The 26086-nt window shown below is 32.9% G+C and overlaps 2 protein-coding genes across 2 annotated transcripts; one reads left to right on the top strand and one right to left on the bottom strand.

Annotated features, from left to right (window-relative positions):
* The first annotated feature begins 12029 nt into the window (after window positions 1–12029).
* On the top strand, window positions 12030–14561 carry LOC142631122 (pirin-like protein). Its single transcript, XM_075805203.1, has 7 exons — window positions 12030–12357; window positions 12550–12599; window positions 12703–12741; window positions 12873–12901; window positions 12989–13051; window positions 13157–13260; window positions 13782–14561. Exons 1-7 carry the CDS (start codon window positions 12140–12142, stop codon window positions 14263–14265), a joined length of 987 nt encoding a protein of 328 aa, XP_075661318.1. The 5' UTR covers window positions 12030–12139; the 3' UTR covers window positions 14266–14561.
* Window positions 14562–17578: 3017 nt separating this feature from the next.
* On the bottom strand, window positions 17579–23456 carry LOC142631124 (ras-related protein RABA5c-like). Its single transcript, XM_075805204.1, has 2 exons — window positions 22864–23456; window positions 17579–18177 (listed from the first exon to the last, which is right to left on the bottom strand). The coding sequence occupies exons 1-2, from the start codon at window positions 23195–23197 to the stop codon at window positions 17858–17860; spliced, it is 654 nt and encodes a 217-aa protein (XP_075661319.1). The 5' UTR covers window positions 23198–23456; the 3' UTR covers window positions 17579–17857.
* Between the last annotated feature and the right edge of the window lie 2630 nt (window positions 23457–26086).

Here is a 26086-nt window from a genome sequence, read left to right as displayed (position 1 = left end):
TTGGTAACTTGCTGTTTTAAAAGCTTGTTAGGTTGTTAAATTTATAGTTTTTAAGTTCTGCTTTGTTTTTCTTTGTTGCTGTTTCTGGGTTAAGGTTTGGGCGTGTATGTGTACGCATGCGTTCTACATGTGTACGCATACTCAGAGTATGGGTATGCATACAACTAGGCTGCATACGCAGGCCCTATGTATGCGCACTCATACTCGAGCCTAAAACCCCTAATTCGACATTTGCTACTTCTATTTATTTATTCCTTTTGTTTAATATACCTTTGTTCTAGCTCGTTTCCACATGTATATGTCTCTATTTCTGTGTTTGTTTGCTTAATCATCCTTAACATGTTATATTAGAGTTTTCTTTCACTGTTTTCTTTGTTTTGCCATAAACATGCATATGATATGATCATGCATTGATGCATAGGTGCAATGATGCCATGAGGTAAGGAGTTGAGCCATGCATTCACATGAACATGCATTTGGTTTGATATATGATCTTGCTTTGCTTTGTTGGAAATGAATATGCAAGTTTATGTGCCATGCTTTAAATATGACAACATGTTTTGTTTAATTGCTTCCATGACCATGTTTCTACCTTTGTGATATCTTGTTTGTTTGTTGTTTTGGATGGGATAATATGATATGCATGATAGATGTGAGTTGCCATGATAGATGTATGTTATGGTTTTGGGATGATTAATACCATGTTGATTGTTAGATGTATGTTAGTGTGTGCGAGAGTATAGAATAAAATATTGAATTTTTCTTTAATGAGATTAAGATGTAAGACACAATGAGTGGAAGCGAACGCACAGTTCAAGTGGGGTTGGGTGCATAAAACCTTCCCATCCTCATACCTAAACTTCGAACCCATACTCTGGTAATAAGATCAGTTCTTCCACATAAGGGCGCTACACATATAGTTCCTATACCTAAACTAGGTGGCAACTCCAACATCTTTTCTCCACCCTGGTCCACTTGGCCGAGGCGTACTCCTCTCTGGAAAGCATTGCACCCACAAGGGTACAAAATGAGGTGTCTATAGCCTCAAGCTAAGATCAAGGACTTTAGATTAGTGTTTTTTTTTTAATGTAATTATAAGAGTAAATTGCAAATTACACTCCTAAAGTTTGGGAGTAATTAGATTTTACACCCTGAAATTTTAGAATTTGGATTTTACCCCCTGAAATTTGGGGTGTGAGTTATGCATGTGAGTTTTTCCTGAAATTTGGTATGAGTTATGTATGTGAGTAATTTATGGACTACATCAGTAGTTAAGTTCAACTAAAAATACTTCAAATCGACAAGTTGATTTTTAAGTTGCATCTATAATATGTTTGTCGTATGATATGAATTTTGATAGGTTCAAATTTTAGTATATGTTTTATGTAAATGGTTTTTGACAGGTTAATAGTTTATTTCAATTGGAATAAATATGAGTATATGCTTTATGTATGAGACAACTCTCTCATTGAGGGGCTATATGTTAGTAAAAGACACCGAGCGCACAAGATACCTTCCAAACAGTTAAAGAAAAAAATCAAAAATATGATTGTCACGACAAACACAGATTTTTAAAAATATGATCACTCAATTAAAAAAATATCCTTGTTAAGAAAAGTTGGATTTAAAAAAAAAAATTCTTCATTCAGAAACGTTGGGTTTTAAAAAATATGCTCATCATAGTAGAAAATTATTTGAAAATATGACTACTAGAAACAAATAATAAAAAAAGAATAAAGAAAGATGTTACGTGCCTAATTTTTATTGAATTTTATTATTTAAGATTTTATTTTTGTAATTAGGAGTCGGGTAATTAGATAATGATAGGAGAGACAGGTAAAGAAAAAAAAATAAAAAATATGATTGTCAAGACAAACATAGATTTCCAAAAATATAATCACTCAATTAAAAAAATATATCCTTCTTAAGAAAAGTCGGATTTGAAAATTAAAAAAAAAAAAAACTTTGTTAAGAAAAGTTGGGTTTTAATATTATTTATTTTAATGAAGTGAGAGAGAGAGAGAGAGAGAAAGCAGTGGAGAGAGGCACGGCACAAGAGAGAGTGAGAGAGAGAAAAAAAAACTCTAGCAACTTGCTATAGTAGGGTGTCTGTTAGAGACATATTTTTATGTAATTGGCATATCCTTTGACAAAACACACTTTACTTGTATTTGGGTATATCTAAGTAAGTTCAAGATGATCATTACAAGTGGTTACATTGAAGACATGAAGATTACTCAAGAACTGCTCAAGAAAAGTGCAATCTGCAAGTCTCGATACCTCCTTGACAGAAGCTCGATCTGTTAAGATTCATTAAAACTCGACACATGTCTTGATCTATCAAGCTCACGGGATTTAGACTATAACCAGCAACGTTTTTATTCTAAAAGACTAATTATTTATGGATTTGTATAATTCTTATAGGACTAGAAAAACCCAAGGTTTGTGGATTTGTGTAATCCTTATAGGACTAGGAAGAAAACTCAAGGTTTGTGGATTTGTATAATCCTTATTGGACTAAGAAAGCTCAAGGTTTGTGTAAACCTATTTGGAATAGGAGAGCCCATTAAGCTCTTATTTAAAGGAGGTAGAAAAAGAAAACCCTAACCCTAGAGAGCTTTATAAGATTTTCTTTTTGAAACTCTAGCCTCCTCTTACAGAAGAAAGAGTTTTTGCTGCGTTTCTTGTACGCCTTTGGGTTCTATAACCAAGCAAAGTCTCTCACACCATTATTAAAGATCTTATTGGTGTTTCTATGTGAAGCTGTTGTAAATCAGCTACCTCAATCAAAGGGTTGCTATGGAGTTAGTCACATACTAGGATTCGTGCAAAGGAGTAAGTCGCGTACTGGGATCCACGTATCTATTAGTTAGTCACGTACTAGGAGCCGTGTATCAAAATGAGAGATTGTCACTACATTGCAAGTCCAATTGTGTATTGGGATAAAGGTTCAACTGTAGTTTGGTATAATGTACTAAGATACATTTACTTGTAACCGCTTGTTTTGATAATAGTGGATTCTCGGGAGTTGTGACTTTAATTCACCCAGTGGGGTTTTGCTTTGGTGGTTTTCCCCATTCGTAAACAAATCATCTGTGTCAAATTTAATTTCCGCTACCTTTAGTTATTTGGTGATTTGTTTGTGCTACCATGCATATTGCATGTTAAATTGATCTGATTAATTTACTTGGCTAATTAAATTGGTTAATTTACCCAAGAGGTCAATACATTTCTGGCTTATCAAGTGGTATCAGAGCGAGTACACTTTGACTAGGTTTTAATCTTTGTTGTGTGATCCATTGACCCCTGTTGTCATGGAAACTCTTGATTGTTTTGATTTGCATGATCTTATGTTGAATGATGATGATGATATTCAAGATGCCTATTGCAAGCTTTATAATTTTTGTATGAAATCTTTTGAATATTCTACAAAATTAAAAAGCTAAATTTAAAAATGTCAAACTTGAAAAACATGATTTGATTACAAAATTGGATGAAGCCAATAATTTGAATGAGAATTTTAAAAATCAAATTTCATCTCAGGTGGACAAAATTAAAAGTTTGGAAGAGTAACTAGTTGAATCTAAAATTGAAGTTGAAAAATTAACTAGTGTCAAACTTGTTGTTGAGCCTAACTCAAAAGAAAATATTTTTATATTCCTCCATGTAAAAGAAATAATGAAGAGTTGAAGGCTAATATTGCTAGGATAGATAAATGTAAAAATTCTGATGTTAATGCTGAAATTTCTAAACCTATATCTGAAACTCCTCCTAGGAAGAATAAAAATTCTGAATTTGTCCTCATTTGTCATCATTGTCATATTGTTGGTCACATTAGGCCAAATTGTCCTAAGTTATCAACCTCTAAGGTTAGACTTCCTTCTAGGAAGCTGAGTAGCTCTAAAACTACTCATGTTTATCACCATTGTGGTGGTTCTGGTCACACTTGTTCTAATTGTTTCAAGTTGTTTCCTCATAAGCGAATGTCCAATAGGTCTCATCCTTTTTCTAAAGGCTTTGTACCTATTCTTGGTGAGTTATTAAAAGTTTTGAGCTTTTTAACTCAATTTTAGGGGAATTCTAATTCCTCTATGTCCTTTAGTAGTCATATTAGGGCGTGTGTCTTTTCATCTTCACGACCAAAGACTCGTGTTGTGTGGGTGATAAAGGAGCCTAAGACTTAATTATCTTTCTGTTTGTCCTCTACTTTAATTCTTTCTATCTAAAGTAGAACTCTCTTGTTTGATTTCTTATCTGTTTTTGGAATCATGCTTTCATGCATATGCATCTAGTTTTTTTTTTTTTTTGCTTTATATTTGTTTGCCTGTTTCTGTTGGCTTTTTAAGTTTTTGTTTTTTTTTTTATTTAAAAAAAATGAAAAATCAGAAAAATACAAAAACAATGTGTGTTTTGCGTACATTGGGACTTGTGTGCCTTAGATGGCCATTAAAACAAAGTTTTCTGAACTTTATATATTTTGTAGCTTAGATAAGCATTTTAATACACAACTAAGCAATTGAGATTTGTGGCTCATGTTTGTGATGAGTACGATTAAGTTTATCTCTTATACTTAACACTCGTATCATTCTTTTTTATAGGAAGAATTAAAAAATCCTAAAAGAAAGACATAAAGAACCATCTCACCATTAAAGCCCGCCAATCATGAATAACATTTGTATGCTTCGGCATAGCAAAATTATGATGTTTAAAACTTAACATAATTGAGTATTTTCTTCTCTCTCTATATATGCAAATGCATGATATGCTCTAAAGAAAAAAAATATGCAATGAAATTCAAAAGAAAAAAGAATTAAAATGCTTTTAAATATCGTTGCAAGCATGTTTTTAGGAGATGTAGGAGTTATAGAATGTACCTCGAAGGTGATAGTTCCCATCAAGTAGTTATGATTGTGTGTGAGTTAAATTGATTTTCTCATATTGTCATAACATGAGAAACTTGTGCAATCTTTCGATGTTTTCACACACAACACGTAAAAATTCTTTGCTACTTTTGATACATGTGCAAGTACAATGAGATTTGGTCATCACAAGGGATACATGTGTTAATATATGCTCACTAAACTATCTTGACTTGTTTTTGAAGTATAAAATTGGTTAGACTTGTTTAGTGTGTGTGTGTGCGTGTGTGCATGTGTGTGTGTGTGTGTTTGGATCTTAAATGCTTTACATTCTTCTTGTTGAGAGTGTTTTGAGAGCTTAACATGTTGATTGGATCTTTGGTTGAGTAGTTTGCTTGATTGCAATCATTTGTGTTTTTTCTCCTTTTTGGAAAATCTTATTTTATCAAGCTCGACAGCTTCTTGAGACCTCTCGACAGCTAGCCATCCATCGAGACCCTTGGACTTCTTTTTCTCAACAGATCTTAACGCATCTTCGATCCATCGAAGCTTTCTGAAATTTGTCTCGATAGCTTCTCAACAGATTCTCGATCCATCGAGAAACTTTCTATTTGGCCGATACATCCTTAAGAGATTCTCGATCCATCGAGGTTGGCTTCTTCTTGATAGATTCTCGACACATCCTAGATTGATCGAGATCCTCTTGCATGTGTTCATTTTTCTTTGTTTTGCATTTTTTTCCCTTTGTGTCCATAGCATCTTGTTTTCTTTTTCTTGTAGGTCTATGGTTCCTTGTTCTCCTCGTTCCCTCTGTATCAGTTTTCTGTTTATCTCCAATCAAGTTCTTTTTTTGGGCCTTTTATGCCCTTTGACAATCATGTCAAAAAAGGGAAGAATTTTGAAAATTGAATGTCATTCCTTCGGGGGAGTAATAGACTTAGGGGAGAACTTCATGTTAAAGGGAAGAAAGTTTTTGATGTAACTAACTTAAGGGGAAAGTTAGTCTGATATACTTTGATATTGATATATATTTTGTGTTGTGTATCTTTTGGTTTTGTATCCATTTACATACATCATGTATTGTTTCTATATTTGATGATAATGTATGTGTTTCACTCTTTATCTCACATGTGTTTTTTTTTTCTCTCTTTATACACATGTTTCTTGTTTATTTAACTTGTCATTATTTTCCACATGGTACCTTGATGTGTTTTTTTTAGTCTCTTTCAAGAAAGACAAGTTAAAGCCAAGTCAAGATTTTGAACCTTCTTCTTGCAGCAACTTCCGAGGTTCAGATATTTTAGGCTAGGCTTATTTATTTTGTAATCTTGAGTAGAATGTATTATAGGACATTCAATGTACTCTTGTTGTTTTGTCATGGATTGCCAAAAGGGAAGATTGTTACAGACATATTTTTATGTAATTGACATATCCTTTGAAAAAACGCATTTTACTTGTATTTGGGTAAATCTAAGTAAGTTCAAGATGATCATTACAAGTAATTACATTGAAGACATGAAGATTACTCAAGAACTGCTTAAGAAAAGTGCAATCTGCAGATCTTGATACCTCCTCGACAGAAGCTCAATCTGTCGAGATTCATTAAAACTCAACACATGTCTCGATCTATCGAGCTTACGGGATTCTGACTATAACCAACAATGTTTTTATTCTAAAATGCTATTTGTTTATGAGTTTCTATAATCCTTATAGGACTAGGAAAACCCAAGATTTGTGGGTTAGTATAATCCTTATTGGACTAAGAAAGCCCAAGATTTGTGTCAACCTATTTGGTATAGGAAAGCCTATTAAGCTCCTATTTAAAGGAGATGGAAAAAGAAAAAAATTAACCCTAGAGAGCTTCATATGATTTTCTTTTTGAAACCCTAGTCTCCTTTTACAGAAGAAAGAGTTCTTACTGCGTTTCTTGCACGCCTTTGGGTTTTATAACCAAGCAAAGTCTCTCACACCATCATTGAAGATCTTATTGGTGTTTCTATGTGAAGCTGATAAGATCTTCAATGATGGTGTGAGAGACTTTGCTTGGTTATAGAACCCAAAGGCGTGCAAGAAACGCAGTAAGAACTCTTTCTTCTGTAAAAGGAGGCTAGGGTTTCAAAAAGAAAATCTTATGAAACTCTCTAGGGTTAATTTTTTCTTTTTCCACCTCTTTTAAATAGGAGCTTAATAGGCTCTCCTATACCAAATAGGTTGACACAAACTTTGGGCTTTCTTAGTCCAATAAGGATTATACTAACCCACAAATCTTGGGTTTTCCTAGTCCTATAAGGATTATACAAACTCACAAACAAATAGTCTTTTAGAATAAAAACGCTGTTGGCTATAGTCAGAAAGCAAAGTCTCTCACACCATCATTGAAGATCTTATTGGTGTTTCTATGTGAAGCTGCTGCAAATCAACTACATTAATCAAAAAGTTGTTGTGGAGTTAGTCACGTATTGAGATTCATGCAAAGGAGTAAGCCACATACTGGGATTCACGCATTGATTGGTTAGTCACATATTGAGAGTCGTGCATTAAAAGGAGAGATTGTCACTACATTGTAAGTCCAATTGTGTATTAGTGTAAGGGTTCAACTGTAGGTTGATATAAGGTACTGAAATTTCTTTACTTGTAATCGCTTGTTTTGATAATAGTGGATTCTTGGAAGTGGCGACTTTAAATTCACCTGGTGGAGTTTTGCCTCGGTGGTTTTCCCCATTCGTAAATAAATTACCCGTGTCAAATTTAATTTCTGCTGCATTTAGTTATTTGGTGATTTGTTTGTGCTACCATGTGTATTGCATGTTAAATTGATCTAATTAATTTACTTGGCTAATTAATTAGTTAATTTATCCAATGGGTCAATACATTTCTGGCCTATTAGTGTCAAAGATGACACTCCACTGTAGCAAAGATGTCAAAAATTTTAAGAATAACATACTTGATGTGGATGATATTTTAAGGAGATAAAAGCTAAAATTAGGATTTAGTATTTTTCACATTTTTGATGTAAATACTCTAAAAGCTAAATTTTTTTAGCATTACTAATGTGAATGCTCTATTAGCTATATAAAAGTAAAATAAAATAAAGTCCTGTACTCTTGTTCTAGAAATTTTCAAATAATATGGAAGATATTAATAAAAATAAATAAAAATTAGGTCGTATGTTCTATCCTACGTTTGTTTTTAAAATCGTTTTTATTTTTATTTTTTTCATTGATATATTTTTATATGTTACTTATTTTGATATACTTAATAAATGAAATGTCTCAACGTGTACACATGACAATCCACATGCCAGATTATCAAAAAAATAAAAAAATGAGACCACATGCCAATTGAACTAAAAAAAAATTCAGGACCAGATCAGAGCAGCCCGCAATAAATTAAGGTAGCTGAATCTCTACATAAAAAATAAAACAAAAGGAGGTGGACCCACAGATTTATATAATATATTAAGAGGGAATAAGTCAATGTCCGTTACTGTTGAATAAAGCAAACGCAATGCTTAGGTAGGAAATATGTCATTTAGATTAGGTCTAAAAAGTATGATGATGTTGATCATCCCTTCTCTCTTTCTCTTTGTCTTTTTGGAATTTGGGTTCCAACCAAAAATAAAAATCCAAAAAAAATCGATCCCTCAACTCTGTGTTAAGGTTCACATGATACAATACAAGCCACGACAAAACAAGCTACTTTGGCATGACTCATCACCCATGATGATTATTTATGATTCTACGACTTTTTACTTTCACATTTGTGGATATTTCTCCTTTTTTAAAAAAAAAATTGCTTTCATACCTAGCTAAGCTTGGATTAATATAAAACACTATTTGTGTTTATATAGATTGACCGTGATCGATTTTAACAAGTAATGATAACGATTGTTTTTAGGATAATGGTTAAGAATCTATTTTAATAAAGTTTTGATATTATTAAATGAAAAAAATTGTCAAAATATTAATTTTTTTTTTCTATAAAAAAAATTTTAAATGAATTGTTAATTATTACTCTAAGGACATCTGTTAGCATTTCCTGTTTAACAATTACTAATAATTTATATATATTTATTAATTGGATGCAAATTTTAACAAATTTACAATTAATTTCATTATCTTTGTAGGTTATTAATGCTTGCAAAATTTCAAAGTAATTAAAGATTTTATATATATAGTGGAACTCTCTAATCCAGATTAAATTTGGATTATATTGAATTGATGGTTTCTGTTGGTCCGTTGGATAGTTGTTAGCATTACGTCATAGTTAAAAGTTTTCTAAATAAGAAAAAGGACAGCATTAAAGTTTGATGCATGATGAGCCTTTATTTATGAGAAACTTAGGAGCCAATGTTTACTAGTTTTTTTTTCATTTGTTTGGAAAAAAAAAAAAAGATTTTTACCTTTTAAAATATATGTGCCAGTTGATCATTTACTAACGAACATACAATGATATGAAATTATAGCTTTTTTTTTTCAATTAGTAGAAAAAAAAAATTGTATTAGGTTTTAGGTCCGCAAACAATTATAGGGAATGGCAGTACCCAATAAGCAATTATTAAGCAGATAATGAATTTACTAAAAGAGCAATATAATAACAATATTCTAAATAAGAAATATTCTAAGACCCTTCTGAAAAAAAATTACGTCATTAAAATGAGGTGATGAGGTAACAACTAGAGCTCACAACAGCATTAGCATGACATCCAAAAAGGTTCTTTCATTGACATTGGGGATTAAATTATAAAATTTGTATGATACTTTGTGTTCCTTTCAGTATTTCAATTAAAAAATTATATGAACTTATTTTAAAAAGTAATGTTACCGACGAAATATATTTTTTTATAATTCTTTCTGCAACCTGTTGAGACGTAGTTGTTATTAATTTTTACATGAATCCAATATTTAACATCACATTATCATTTGTCATTAAAAATTTGTACTTCTAAAATAGAATATGAAAAAATGCTATTAGAGACTTATTAAAATTTAAATCGAGATTAAGAGATACAAAAGGTATATAAGTTAGAGCAATGATACATACACAACATTTTTCGCAACATCATAAAAGAAAAAAAAAATCACAACAAATTTTACTATTATTGAGTTGTTAAATTGTCATTGATTCATATCTAGACCCATGCATGACAAGCAACACTTTATTGTCTGCTAGTTCCAACTCGCCATCACATCTGTTGTGAAAAAAGAAACTTAAACTTTAGATTTAAGATAAATTACAAATTACACCCATAAAGTTTTGAGGTGTTTGAATTTTACACTTCACGTTTCAGAATTTGAATTTTACCCCCTAAATTTTAGGAGTTTTTGAATTTTACTCCCTAGAATTTGGGGATGTTTGGATTTTACACTCTTGAAGTTTTAGAATTTGACGTGTAAAATCCAAATACCCCCAAACTTTAGGGGGTAAAATTCAAGTTTTAAAACGTAAAAATGTAAAATCCAAACATCCCAAACTTTAGGAGGTAAAATTCAAATTTTGAAACTTCAGGGTATAAAATCCAAACATCCCTAAACTTTAGGGAGGTAATTTGCAATTTACCCTTAGATTTATTTTATAAGCTCTATTTGCTTCGACATCAAAACTTTTTGAAAAATGAATTATTTTTCAAAAATTATTTTATAAAAAACTATCTATTTTTTTATATCTAGTAGCAACTTTAAAATAAGTTTTAAAAAAAAAAAAACTATCCATCGACTTACCTTATTTAGCTTGAAATGAATAAAGATGTTATCTGCTATTTTTTTTTTTTTTTTTTTAAAAAAACTTTATCTCATGCCAAGTTAAATGAGGAAATTTAAGAGACAATTTTTCTTTTTTCTTTTTTTCCTGATACTACCAAACTCAGAAAAACTCGAGAAATTATCTTCATATAAAATTTTCAATCCAAACAACATATTGAACTAAATTTGGGGAAATTACACTTACCACCCTAAACTATATCTCATGTTACACTTTACACCATAAACTTTTTAAATGCACGTTTTGCACCCAAAACTATAACATCTATTACACTTTACATCACGTCGTTAAGTTTGCTGTTAACTTAGATGAAAATTCAAAGTTTAGGATACAAAGTGTAATAAGGAGTATAGCTTAGGTTGATAAAGTGTAATTTATTTTTTGTTTTTGAAGCATTGAGAAGTGAGGCAATTAGGTCTTTCTATGTGGTGTCACATTTTTCCATCTAAGTTAACAGCAAATTTAATGTTGGAGTGCAAAGTGTAACAATGACCATAGTTTAGGGGCAAAAAGTGCATTCAAAAAGTTTAGGGTGCAAAGTGTAACATGAGGTATAATTTAAGATGGTAAAATGTAATTTTCCTTAGCGAGACTACCATGCTTTATTATTTCAATAATATATATATATATATATATATGTCTATATATATAATAATAGTTGAAGCTGAGAGAAACTCGGGTGAAACTGAGGTAAACTCAAATTAGAATTCCAAATTAGAGTTCTAATTTTGCGGCATGTGTTCTAAATTATTTATTCTCAAAGAGTTTTATTTCTTAATTTTAGAATCAAATGTGGGACCATATCATAAATATTCATTTAAGTGAGATATTAAGTACAAAAACCAAAGAGTTTCTAGAATAAATAAATTGTAAAAATAAAAAAGTGTTGCATGATAATAAAAAAAAAAATTGACAATTTACATTTTGTACTTAATAATATCTTTACAATTTTTTTTAAAAAGTTAACAAAATATAAAAATGATTATCAATAGTATTTCAATTATATATATATAAGAATTATATTATGCATTTTATTGTATATCTTTAAGTGTATTTATACATATACACGAAGTTACAAGCTAATTTGATAGCTTTGCATATAAAAGAAAGACCAAATCAAAAAACTTATTCTTTTATTTTTATTTTTAAGAGAAAATCAAAGTTAAAAGCGTTCATATTGGAGAAGAGAGGATGTTCAAAATTTCAAATCCCACAGGTAGATTGACCAAAGGGACTTTTAGAACAAGGGCAAGTCCTCCATCATTATGACATGGGCTTGACATCATCATTATCATTGGTCTAAGGATGGAAAGTGGGCCCCAATTCAATGTTTTCATCACGCCTCCAACTTTCTATGTCAGAACCCAACCCAACCAACCCAAACTCAGCTTTAGAATCCTCCCCTTTTCCTCTTCCAAAATTCTCTATATTCGGTTAGATATAAATACATACACAAAGTTCAAGCTTTTGGATAGAAACACACACATACATTACAACGTAGTAATAAAAAGACGCTTTTTATGAGAGCTATCATACACAAACTTTGCCCATTCTTAAATATAAAAACACCAACAATCAGAATTAACAGCTTCAGAGTCTCTGCCTCAACCAGAAATATCATCATGTCTGAATCAGATCAAGCCCCTCCTTTTGACAATCCCAGATTGGTGGTCAAGAAGGTTCAAGCCAAACTTCAACAAGAGGGTGATGGTGCTGTTGTTAGAAGAGGCATTGGAAGGTTTATAAATTTTTTTGTTTTTAATCAAATTTTGGCTCATGAATTCTTGTTTTCTTGAACTTTTGGCTTCTGGGTGTTCATTGTTTTTTGAAAAGATTGTCAATTTTGATTCATGGTTAGCTTGTTCTTGAGGTTTTATCATCTGGGAATTGATTATGTTTTGGTCCTCTGTTTTGGGCATTTGATTTTCAGGACTGACTTGAAGAATTTGGATCCTTTTCTGATGTTGGACGAATTTTCAGGTTTGAAAATTGAGAGATTCCACTCTGATCTTTTTCAAATTTCAATTTTCTTTGATTGATATGGATTTGGTTTTTTAATATTTTGGGCTGTTTAATCTTGCAGTGACTCCTCCCGCTGGATTTCCAGATCATCCACACAGAGGTTCTGCACTCATTGTTGTTTTTGAAATTATGTGCATTCATGAATCTTGATTGTTTCTGGTTTTATAGTCTGGAGCTTGTGTGTGTGGTTATGTGCTTATAGTATGTTCTGATGTGAATTCTGTTTTACAGGTTTTGAGACTGTCACATACATGTTAGAGGTATGCTTTGTCCCAAAGCTACTCAATTACTTGATTATTAGCAGGTTTAATTGTAAAGAAACTGAAGTTGGGTTTTTTGGATTTTAGGGAGGCATTACTCATCAAGATTTTGCAGGCCATAAGGGTACAATTGGACCCGGTGATGTGCAGGTAAGATATATCAGTTGCTGTTGATCAATAGGAATTAGAAAATTTATGTCAGAGCTTTATTATATGAAACTTATTCCTCTTTGTTTGATATAATTTTTTGTGCAGTGGATGACAGCAGGTAGAGGAATTATCCACTCTGAAATGCCTGCAGGAGGAGAAACTTCGAAGGGATTACAGCTTTGGATCAATTTATCCTCGAAAGACAAAATGTTAGAACTCTTATTTCCATTAGCAATGCCATTATTTCCAAATTAATAAGTTATGAATCACTCGTTCCATGTTCTGAAAATTCTAAATTACTCAAGGAAGAGAATAGTTTTTCCGAATCTTCTTCCATAATGGTACAAAACAATAGTATCATTCAACTTACACGAATCACTTTAAATATAAGAAGTCAAATGTCCAATTTGTGGATTCTTGGATATGAAGCTACCATATAAACTACATCAAATTGGCATGCCAAGCAACCCATGTGTGGTATCTTTCACTACTTCATGCTACCTGATTTCTGTCTAAGACAATTTAGTTATTGGGAAATTTTCATGTTTGGCAAATATCCCAGGTTGTGCATATAACTAGTATGCTTCTCCTTGCATATTCTGCCTCCTCCCTCCTTTTCAATTCTGACTATACGTTTCATGCTTTGTATTATTCTTGCCACAAATAACTATTGAATATCACTCATTTATAGTTCTAAGTTGCCTAAACCAAATTGAAAATTTTACTTCAGGATTGAACCAAGGTATCAAGAACTTCTAAGGGAGGACATCGAAAGGGTAGAGAAAGACGGAGTTGAGGTCCGAATTATAGCAGGAGAATCTATGGGTATCCAATCTCCGGTTTACACCCGAACTCCAGCAATGTTCCTAGATTTCACTTTAAAACCAAGAGCTCAAATGCATCAGAGTATCCCAGAATCATGGAATTCCTTTGTGTATATACTTGAAGGTGAAGGGGTATTTGGCATCCCAAACTCATCTCCAGTGGCAGCTCACCATGTCCTGGTTTTGGGTCCTGGAGATGGTCTAAGTGTGTGGAATAGGTCTTCAAAGGCATTGAGATATGTGTTGATTGCAGGGCAGCCACTTAATGAACCAGTAGTGCAGTATGGACCTTTTGTGATGAACACACAAGCTGAAATTGATAGAACTATTGAGGACTACCACTACAGCAAAAATGGGTTTGAAATGGCCAAGTACTGGAGATCTCAATAATCTTTGAAGTACAGTCCAAGAGAAATATAAATAAATAAAATGTCACCATCATTGTCACTTTCTTCATCCGCATACAATCAAGCAGGAAAAAGAAAGATTTTACACTCATTGGAGCTAGAGCTTCTAGAACATATAAAATGTAGCCGGAGCAAATGTGGGTATGACTAAAGTATGATGGCTCAGCTTATCTTTGTTAATCTCTTTTTCAACAACAAATTTTTTTGTTGTTTTTTTTTTCTCAAAAAAAAAATATTATTTAAACATTGGTGGCAGTTGATGATTAGAATTTGATTTTACTTCTTTCTTGTGGGTTTGTTTGGATGATATCTTTTCTAATAGTTGTTGGTGGTGAAAATGGTGGTAGGGTTAGCTTTCTTGTGAGTTGGCTTCTCAATCATGTCAACACCCATAGGTGACCCTTCACCTAGAGTGTAATTGAGAAAACCACTTGTTAGCATAGAGGTTGAATAATTATGCAAAATTTGATTTGGTTTATTAGAGTGAAAATCTTTAGCTTGATGAGTCTCATTGATACATTCACGTAGTCACATCGTTGGAAGTGATTGGTTGGTTGGTTTGTGGGCAAGTAACAAATGCAGTACTAATTCTTACTACTTGTTAGTGTCATTTTGTGGTCCTATGGCAATCCCAACACTAAAACACTATTGATTCTAAGTTCTTCTAGAACCGACCGAACAAGAAAAATAAAAAAGAAGTGGACAGCAAGTGACTAAAAGGTGTGATCCATAGTTTTTTCATTTGCGTATCTACAATTTTTGATTTTGACAGGAGTGCTTTGATTTTGACGGGAGTGATGTAATTCAACTATCTCATTGTATTGCTTAATAAAATCACATTTTGACAGGAGTGCTTTGATTTTAAGGAATATAACAAAATTTGTGGTTGTGCTACATTGAGCAATACGACTCTTTAACTCTTATCCTCAATCATTTTCTATGAGAGGACAAGCAACACACACCACCATACCAATAGGGCTTAAGCAACCTTTGGGGTTTGGAATGTAGCCTATAAACCAATACAAGACATTTTGAATGTTTTAGTCAATTCAAATTTTCGGCCAATTCTACTCTACTTCCTCTTTCTCTTAAATTCAAACAAGTCATAAGTTACACTTGAAGGAGCTTTCAGATTTCACACCAAGCATTCACATTAGGTGTGCTAAAATAGCCAAAATGCTATTTTAACACCTCCAAATATCAAAAAACAATCTACACCTAATGAGCTATACTTAAATTTTAGCAACTTATTGTAGCTACAAAACTAAATATTAAACCCCAATTTTGTATTCAATTCTTTCTCTATTTTATACATAAAGAAATAATACAAAACAAAGAAAGAATGAAAGAAAAAATATTTAAATGAAATGCTAAATAATAGAGAATGGGATGGAGGATATATTTTTAAAGCGTGTGTATACAAATAAAGTAGCAACAGCTTGAAACTCGACCTTTGATTTGGTTTCAAGTCAACAAATGCCAACTCGACCCCACAAAATGATCATTGAGATCAAGTCGAAGAAAAGCTTGCAAATGCCTCTAAAAAAGATGAAAGCAACATCTATTTCTTCTCTTTAAGACGATGATGAACACCGCCAAAGAAGATGTTTTCATCTCTAAATACTACATTTTTGTCATCTATGAAGATGATGGAAGATGATGAAAGCCTATGGAGAAGATGTTTTCTTCTCTAAAGACAACAAGAATTTTGTCTTTGCCGACAACATCAATTACTTCCCAAGGAGATATTTAAATTCTTTGAACACCTTTTTTCGGTGAAAATTTGTGAAGGGATTTGTTTTTTATTTTTTATTTTTCTGTCTTTTGGGTGAAAATTTATGAATTTGTGGAAGGGTTGATTAAATTTGACTGCAAACAAAGAAAAAGCTGAAGTTGGGAAGGCTGAGAGAGAGAGAGAGAGAGTTCATACTTGTGGCTTGTTAATGAAATTGAGAGTATAAAGAGCATATAGGTGCATCTGCAAAATGAAGTAGCTAAAAGCCTAAAATACAGAAAGTGAGAATATGCCAACCGTTAGGTAAATGCTATAATTTTTATCTTTCCTAAGCCAATAAAGTGAGAGAATATGCCAACTATTAGGTAAATGCTATTATTTTAGCTTTCCTATGCCAACAATCTTTGCCCAAGATCTAAAATAATATCAATAATCTAATAGAGTACCACATAAGCATTCACATCAATGATGTTAAAATTTTAACTTTTAGCACTCAAAAAAGTTACTTTATCTATTTTAATTCATCATTTTACAACTCACTCTGCATCAATGCTCTTATTTTTCACAACACAGCTAAATACTATTCATTTATTTATTATTCTCCCTCTCTCTAACCCACAACCCTATGACCTCTCTTCTCCACTGTCTCTCTATCTTCTTCTTCTTCTTCCTCTCTTCAACCCACAGCCACCAAACCCACTGCCAAACCCACAAAACTTAGCCACAACCAAAATCAATCACCACCACCACAACGCCAAAATCCATCACCACCACCACGACGCCAAAATCCACCAAACCCATGGAGAGAGAGAGAGAGAGAGAGAGGAAGAGCCAGTGAAGAAAGAAAAAGAAAAGAGAGGAGATGAACGATGAAGAAAGAAAAAAAGAAAAGAGGTGAAGAAGAGGGGAGACGATCAGACAAACCAGAGAAAGAAAGAAAAATAGCAAAAGGAAAAAGTAAGAGAGAGAAATAATAAACAACTATTATTTTTTTAGCAAGTAAGCTACAGTAAATTGCCATAGATGGCAATTTAATATAGCTTCATTGCTAAAAAATTTAGCATTAGCACCAATAATGTTGCTCTATTTTTGTTTGGTGGATTGTTAAAAATAGCAATTTGGCACCACCACTTCGAATACTCTTAAATTATATTCATCCTCCACACCAGTCGAAGTAGTAAAGCTTTACCAATGTACCATTTGAGGAATTCACATCTAGAATGATGATAGTACCCAAGCAACAGAAAGAAACCACGCCAGCTCGCATCCCTTCCCAAAAGATATCTTAAGATGTTAAATGAGAGCTCCTTGTCAATGACGAATCTGTCCCAATCGCCCCTCCAGCCAAAAAAGAACAAGGTGATAACCTCTACCCTCAAATAGTAACAGAAATGATGAAGTACTCGAGGTAATCACTCGCAAACTCAGTCAATGGGTAACAAGTAGAACAAAAACATTCACACACTCTAAAACACCCATTAGAGGATGCCACACTAATCATAACTTGCTTAGTTGCTTAGTTTGAATAAAATCAGCATCCAACTGCTGCAAATAGAGAAAATGCTAACAAACCCAGTAGCTCAATTAACATTCCCATGAAGCATTACATTATCTTATACACTATTTTAGAGGATAAAAGAATATGACTGTCCAATTTATTTTGTGCAGTTACATACTTCCTGTATTGAAAATACAAAAAATTGACTCCTTGATTTACTTTAATCAAAGATATAACAATTTCATCTCTATTTTGATAATCACAAAAGGAAACAAACAAACAAAACAACCAACCAACCAAATCGAAGTAACAGACCAACCAGAAGCCCTCAACTGGTACACTTTACCGGGAACAGCAAGAAAACATGTTTGGGTTTTGCTTTCCATCACTCCCGTTATTAACAAGGCTTACCCTGTTGACGGATAATTCCGCTTTGTAAGTATCGGAGTTCAAGACCTTCCTGCTGACATTGTTGTATATTTCTCGAATAACAATCTCAAAAGCCTTCTTAACATTTGTTGAATCTAAGGCAGATGTCTCCATGAAGAACAATCCTTCTGCTTCTGCAAGGGTTGTGCCTTCCTCAACGCTCACAGCCCTAATATTCTCCAAATCACATTTGTTCCCCACCAGCATCATTGCCACAGTTGTATCAGAATGAGCTGGATGATTGTTTCAATCAAACTTAAATCTTGAGCGAGGAAACATTAAAAAAACGAATATAGCATAAAAAAGAATCTAGCACAAAACAGAACATAGAAGAAACAACTATCATGAAGTATAAGCAAACATATGTGCAAGCAGGACATTCAAGTGATTAGAATAATTATGATTCTTTGGAGTTCTATTCAGAGAAACAGATAGAAAATTATTATATATTCTTATTTCAAGTAATTCCATGACCAAGAAGTTGATAGTTTAAAAGAAATTTGAGCGGAATATTTAGTGAAAACCACACGAATGTGAGTGAGAGAGAGACTTATGATCAAATATGAAAAAGTATGTTGTACCCTTGCCAAGCAAATATGTAATAGGATGGGTAAAATTCATTGCCTGGCTATAAGGATAATTGAATGTAACAATAGTCTAATAGAAAAATCCCCATACGACCCCATAATTTGGAGGCAGTTTTCCTACAGACCACTCTGTGCTTCACTCCATCTTGACAGCAAGATAAATGCCTGCTTTATCTACTTCTCACTATTTCTGAATGGCTTTGGCAAAAGAATTCCCACATTACCTGCCTTTCTTATAACTAAATCTATTCATGGCTGGATATTATATGTTGGAAGGATTAGGCTTACTCTCATGCTTTGCACTTTTTTGGGAAGAAAATACCTTACATGATACCAAAGTATAGGAATTGGGAGAGATTCTTATTGCCAGTTGCAGGTGCAACCCACATGACCAATGACTGGACGGCACCAGATCATACATTTGTTTATTTGTTTTTCTGAACAATATTTGATGTATATGCATATAAATTGCTTTAGACTCTGGACAGCTATCTCAACATTGTTTCAAATACTACTAACATTGCAGTAGCTGAACATGATTCCGAAACTGATTTGCAGGACTTTATGTTCCAGTGAAACCAAAGGCAAGCATTGCAATCAAGTGACCCAATCAGCATGTACAACTCCCCAAAAAAAGAAAAAGAAAATCCCTCCCAAGTAAAAAGGCACTTCGTATACTTACCTACACATTTTTAGACTAACGATTGAATTGGATCAAATGAGTCAAACAAAAAAAGTACACCAACTTATTAGTATATCAACTGCAAAAGGATGTGAATGTAAAACCAATGAAATGAACAGCAGGCTTTTATAATCAGCTGATTTATATATAGGACAGTAATAATCAGCAATAAAAGCAGCATAACTTTCAGTCAAGCTGAGAAAACCCTAAAACCCTAAGCTTTTAGGTGAAGGAACACTTTAAAAAGAAAAACATAGGTTTTTTAAACAAAATAACGAACAGCCTTTCCTGGGATTTTGTGAGAATCCTCAAACACCGTAGCTTATACAATTTCATCTATAATCATACAACAAATTACAACTCAAAAAACCTTGGTAAGTTCACCAAAAATAATAATAACCAATGCTGGGAACTACAGCACAACACCTATGAGCCCAGTCTTTGAAGAAAGACTAGTGAAAATATGCTTGTAAACTTCATTAATACAAGAAAAAATTAAACAACAGAGACTCAAGGGGAACAGAATACAGAAAATTAAGGATATCTAATGAAATTACGACAACAACAACAACAATCAAGCCTCTGTCCCAATTTGTTTTGGAGTAAGCTACAGATCCTCAAAAAATTAATCAAGTTCGACCACATGTTCTCTTTTCCGCTACTCTATTCCATCCAAAGTCATAGTCCCCATTACTTTCTCAATTGACATATCCTTTTTTATTACTTCTACTAATGTTATTTTTAGCCTTCCACTACCTTTTTCCGTTCTCTCAAAGTGAATCAACTTACTCTTTCTCATTGCTGCATTAATCACTCTCCTCTAAACATAACATAACCATCTCAAGAAATTCTCCCTTATCTTTTCCTTAATGGGGGTGTTAAGAGGGGTTTGTTGTGTGGCAGTTCGCTGCATTTGAATAATGCAATTATGAAAATGTGCTGTCAATGCAATTCAATGTTTTCTTAGTTTGGAATTTTGGCTAAAATAGTTTTGGCCACTCGTAATTTTTAAGAAAATTTACTCAATTCAAATCTTATATTTCCATGTATTTCCAACTATTCGAGCATCCACATTGGTGGAGCCATAAACTTAGCATTTTAGCACCACAAAAAGCTACTTTATCTATTTTACCACCTCACTTTACAAAACACCCAATATTAGTGATTTTATTTTAACTTTCAATACAATAAAATAATATAAATAACATAATAAAACAATATATCTACTATAATAAACAACTGCCAACACAATAAAACAATATAACCTTTTTTTTTTTTTTTACCTTCTTAGCTACAGTGCATGGCTGTGCACTGTAGCTCAAAGCCAAATTTTTTTGGCTTTCCCTCCACCATTGCAACATGCTTTTTAGTATTGGTGGTGCTAAAAATAGCAATATGGCTTTTTAGCACCACTAATACTACTGCTCACATTCTTATTTCAACTACACTTATTTTATGAATATGTTGCTTCCTAATAGCCTAACATTTAGTAGAATAGAGCATAGCTAGTTTTATAACAGTTATAATTTTTTTCCTTGAACTTAATAAGTATTTTACAATCACAGTCATTTGTATTCACCATGGGACACGGGATACAATAAGTAGGTACATATCATCAAACTTGCTATGTGAACCAGTCATATTGTCAAATTTTTTATGGCTTTATAAGCTGTCTCAAATCCATAAGCTGCAAGAAGCAACCATAGCACCTTCTAAATTCAAGACTGATTCGCATTTGAATCTTAAGTGAAATTAATTTCAAGAATTATTTCTTAGCCTAAAAGGGGAGAACTACACTCATAAGTTGTCTCAAATCTATAAGTTCTTAAAGAAGGTTCCTTGACTTCCATCACAGCGAGTCAATTTCTGAAATTTTATCCATCAGGATTCACTCCTTTGTCTGTGCAAAGGTCATATGAACACCATAATATATTCATAAATGTAATTGCAAGTGTGTTGGGATTTTGTCTGTAAACTCATGTATATAAACCATCCTCTATAACAAAGCCAAAACACAAAAAATACCAAAACCGTGGATGTAGTGATTGGGAGCTAAATCACATAAAAACTTGCTTTGTTCCTCTCTTGGTTTCGGCTTTTTCACATAAGTTGCAAGAATCAGCCATAGCACCTTCCTTCTAATTTCAAGACTGATAATTCCATCTCTGCTCCCAAAAATGCCTATCAAGGCAAAGGATTTAGAAACTAGGAAAACCCATATTGAAAAGCAATATATACCTTGATTTGTATTTAAGTATTAAATTATATCAATTTTAAGGAGTGCTTCTTAGCCTAAAAGGGGAAAAACTGAGTTCATAAGCTGTCTCAAAATCCATAACTTGTAAGAATCAACCATAGCACTTCCTAATTTCAAGAATCAAGACTGATCTTCCAATTTTGCTCCCTAGTGATAACAAATTTTTGCAAGAATTAACCAAGTTGCAAGAAAAACCGATCATTCCTTCTGCTCCTCAAAAAAGCCTACCAAAGTGAAGGCTGTAGAAACCAAGGCAACATATACCTTGATTCATATCTGAATCTTAAATGGTGTTAACTTTAAGGAGTGCTTCTTAGCCTAAAAGGGAAACCTGCACTAAAAAGTCTAGATCCAAAACCATATCACTTCCTACCAAATGATAATGACCCAAAAATGGAAGGGAATAAATGCTTTTCTCATTAATTGTGCCTTACATCCAGTGCATTTTTGGAGCCATAAAAACCAAAGTTGGACTTTAATCCAAAAAGACTTGACTGTGTTCCCTTCGGCATCTAATCCAAGCTTATCAGTTATCACAGTACCTGAATTCCACATCTAAAGTCTGATTTTGGCCAATAATTCATTGTCTCCTTGCACACTACTCAAATGATAGGATATTCTTACAAAGAAATCGCAATGTTTTGAAAATGCTGTTATAAAAACCAAAGATGGACTTTAATCCAATAAGAATTTACCACGTTCCTTTTGGTACCTAATTTAAGCTTATCACAATACCTGAATTCCAAGTATAGAGTCTGATATTGGCTAAAAACTAATTGTCTTCTTGCAGACTACTCGAATGATTGGATATTCTTACAGAGCTATCAATGTTTTGAAAAGATGCCTTAATAAAATCCCTTTCCTTCAGTTAATTAAAGTGCTGGCACATCAAGTAGTCGATTTACATGACACAATTGTACACATCCATAGACTTATTAAGAGTCTTAACTTACAACATTATCAAAGTAAAGAATTTTGGAGTGACCAATCACGGGCGGCCAGTCAGATTTAACCAAGTAGATCTCACAATTCAGTGAATCACACAGGACCCTTCATGGAAAAAAATGCAAAAAGGTGAAGACTTTGTCCAGATCTAACCTCCCATGCCCCTACTTTAGCCAGTTCATTGCTTAGATTACCTTCCAATCTATAATAACAATAATAAAGATTATAATTTACTCAACAAGACTTTAAATTAATTCCCTCTCTGTTTCTGTAACTTGCTTAAAAATGAAGTTTCTCCAAAACCCATGATTAGAAAGCAGATCTAAAGTCAAAAAAGCACTAAAAACTCCAACAACCCAGATAAAAAAAACAAAACAAAACAAAACCCAGATACCAAATCAACCATATATAGCTAGAAAAAGCAATGAAACTAGTAGTAGTAGCTTACTTTTGAGCTCATCAAGCCAGCGAGCAATGCTATCAAAAGTGGAGCGGCGACTAATATCATAGACAATGAGAGCACCAACAGCACCACGATAGTAAGCAGAAGTGACAGCACGGAAGCGTTCTTGGCCAGCAGTGTCCCAAATCTGAGCCTTGACTTCTTTGTTGTCGATTTCCATGACTTGGGTTTGGAACTCGACGCCAATGGTGGCCTTGGAATGCATGTTGAACTCGTTTCGAGCGTAGCGAGAGAGCAAGTTGGATTTGCCGACAGCTGAGTCTCCTATTATCACTATCTTGAATAGGTACTCTTCGCCTGACTCCTCATCTGATGACATGTTTTGCAGTGTTTTCTTTGTTATTTCGGTTGTTTTTCCAGTGATTGCTTTCTTTGGAATGGAAGCAGAAATGAATGAATTGATGATAGTAACCTGTTTTTTCTGACAATAATTAAAGCCGTACTATGGGGAGAGACTGTCTAGCCTAGTCTTTTGAGAGAGAGAGAGAGAGAGAGAAAGAAAGGTGCTTTGATTTGGAGGGGGAGGTGTGGGGGTTGTGGAGAAATTATTGCGTATTCAAGCTGGCAGAAACATACTGCGCATGTAGTGCCTTCATTATAGACTTTTATTATCTTGCCAAAAAAATTTAAAAATACGTTGAATTATGGGACTTTTTTTTTCTTTTCTTTTTAAACTTTTTTATGTCTTTTACTTTTTTTCTTTTTTTTTTTTGGTAAATTGATTTTTTTTTTTGTAGTATATTTCAACTTATAATGTACGCTCTTGATTATAATTTTTTATCATCAAATTAAGATATCAATTAATTTTTTATGTAAGCGAAAAAAAAATCCTAGACCTCTTATTTAACCATTAAAAACTTTATTAGTTAAGTTGATGGAATCCACATTTGGTAATTGAATTAAGGAGTGATTTGATAAGACTTGGGTTACATCGTGTTATTATCTCAACGAGTCCAGTGTAACTAAACAGTAGATACTGAACATAGACTCACCTAATTGAATATTAAGAGATGGTGAGGGAGGGAAAAAATTCTTTTATTATTATTATTGATTTTCTTTCTAGTTTTCAAGAATGAAGGTAAAATATTTCCAGATAATATTATTCAAAACCCTCATTTTAAATTTATTTTGTTCCCTCCATTTCTAGATAATATTATTAGGAGCCTTATAATTTAATTAGTTAATATTTTTGTTGTTTTTAATAAAGATATTCGGGATTCAAATCATCCCTCCCTATTGTACTGTCAAATTTATCAAAAAATGGCTCATTTCACGTCCATTGAGGGGGTCTTTCGGTCTTTCTCGGACTAGTTCATACTATGTGAGTTACCGGCCTTCAAAAATCACTAACTGGAGCCTAATTCTTTTGCCACTCTCATAGTAAGTAGCACTGCTTTTACCCCTCCACAATTTGAATTCCTCATAACTTCGATTTTAGAGCAAGCATGAATTTTGGATGGCCTTCTTCATTTATGCGGAAAATTGCTAAGGAAATTATATTGGTTCAAATCACTGCATCGACCCTTACTTTGGCCCATCCACAAAAAGTTGGAATTTATGCTATATTTGGTTAGGATTAAAAATAATAATAATAAGAGTATGGAAACAGGGATAAAGAAAAGGCAGAAAAAAAAAAAGTGATTTTTTTATTATTTGCTTTTGGTGAAAAGAAAAATGAAAGAAAATGAGGTGAATGTAATTTTCTACCTAAGCCTACTGTTTTTTCTCCTTCCAAAGAAGAACTGTTTTTTCTCATTCCAAAAAAGAAAATAAGGTAAGTAATGGTATCAAAAAAATAATTAAAAATTTACCTATCCATTTCTCCATTCGCCCACCTTTAATAATAAAGGGCATAACAACAATTTACTCTTCATCCTTCCACACTTTCATCCTTTCTATCAAATATATATGGGGGGGAAAAACACAAATATTTTTACCTCTTCCCAACATTTTTCATCCTTCAGATGCTAAAGGTAAGACTAAGAGTCCGTTTGAATAGAACTTATTTTGCTGAAACTGAAAACTGAAAACTGAAAACACTGTAGCAAAATAATTTTTAAATGTGTGAATAGTACTGTGGGACCAATTTTTAATGAAAAAGTTGCTGAAAAGTGAAATTTGTGGGACCCATGAACAGTGCATTTGTGCACTGTTCATGGCTGAATAGTCAAACCTTGCGGCTGGGTTAAAAAAAAAAAAAAAAAACGAAGCAAAACGCGACGTGGAAATGCAGAAGTTGTATCCAAACTCCACCTAAGAGTGCTTTTTTTTTTTTTTATGATATCAAGGAAATTATATTAATAAAGAGGGAAGCTAATAAACATAAAATAAGCCAAAAGAGAAAAAAGAGGGGGGAGGGGAGGTTTCAAGCACAAGACAACAGATTAAGCTCTTGCAAGAAAACAAAGACAAAGGCTTGAGGGCCACATCTAACATCCAAATGATAAAGAAACTGTTTCCTCAAGGACCACACAAGAAGTTCATGAGTGACTTCAATTGGCTTCTATCCTAAACAGCGTGAAGGAGCAAAGGGGGAGAAGATAAGCTCCCACTTAATATTAGCAGCACAATCTGCAATCCTACAAGGAACCTCACCACATCGCTTTTAGAGGGCATGAAAACATAATTTCGAGTGGCCCTCACACACAACCTTCTAAAGCTAGAAGGAAACCGCTAGACTTATTGCCTGTAGCATTGTATTGGCTTCAGCTTAGATAAGGATGTCGATGTTTTCCCTTTTAAAAGTGGCAAATACCAGTTAGAAACTAAACTGTGCATTTGAATGACCTTATTCTCATAAGCTTATTTAGTTTATTATTTTTATCTATTAAAAAAAAGAGTAGTTTTTAATATATATATATATATATATATATATATATATATATATAATTTGATAATTAAGAGAGGAAAGATTTTAAAATTTGGACGTATTTTTTAAAAATACTAGAAGTTACTAATTGATTTACAAGCTCTTAGCATGAAAAATGTATAGTTGTACCTCAAAAAATATGTTAAAATGGGGTTTTACCCCTTTCAAAAAAACTTTCCAGCATTTTGCCTTATTTCTCAAACTATGTAGGGAAATACTCCTGTTTTGAAACTCAATTTTTAGAAAATTGAGTTTCTAATATAAAACTCAATTTTTGGATAATCGAATTATAGTAGAATTGAAGTTAGAAAAAAAAAAATTTCTAGAACTCGAGTTCAT

This window comes from Castanea sativa, chromosome 4, assembly GCF_040712315.1.
Source record: "Castanea sativa cultivar Marrone di Chiusa Pesio chromosome 4, ASM4071231v1".
Lineage (NCBI taxonomy): Eukaryota > Viridiplantae > Streptophyta > Magnoliopsida > Fagales > Fagaceae > Castanea > Castanea sativa.
Note: the sequence above shows the minus strand (reverse complement) of the source record. Positions and strands in the feature narration are given on the sequence as shown.

Bases quoted from the DNA above. Each gene is read 5' to 3' on its own strand.
- LOC142631122 (XM_075805203.1), top strand. From the start codon at position 12,140: ATGAGAGCTATCATACACAAACTTTGCCCATTCTTAAATATAAAAACA. The intron at 12,600-12,702 runs GTTTGAAAATTG...TTAATCTTGCAG, and splicing joins GATGTTGGACGAATTTTCAG to TGACTCCTCCCGCTGGATTT. The intron at 13,261-13,781 runs GTTAGAACTCTT...ATTTTACTTCAG, and splicing joins TTATCCTCGAAAGACAAAAT to GATTGAACCAAGGTATCAAG.
- LOC142631124 (XM_075805204.1), bottom strand. From the start codon at position 23,197: ATGTCATCAGATGAGGAGTCAGGCGAAGAGTACCTATTCAAGATAGTG. The intron at 18,178-22,863 runs GTAAGCTACTAC...ACAATCATCCAG, and splicing joins CTGGCTTGATGAGCTCAAAA to CTCATTCTGATACAACTGTG.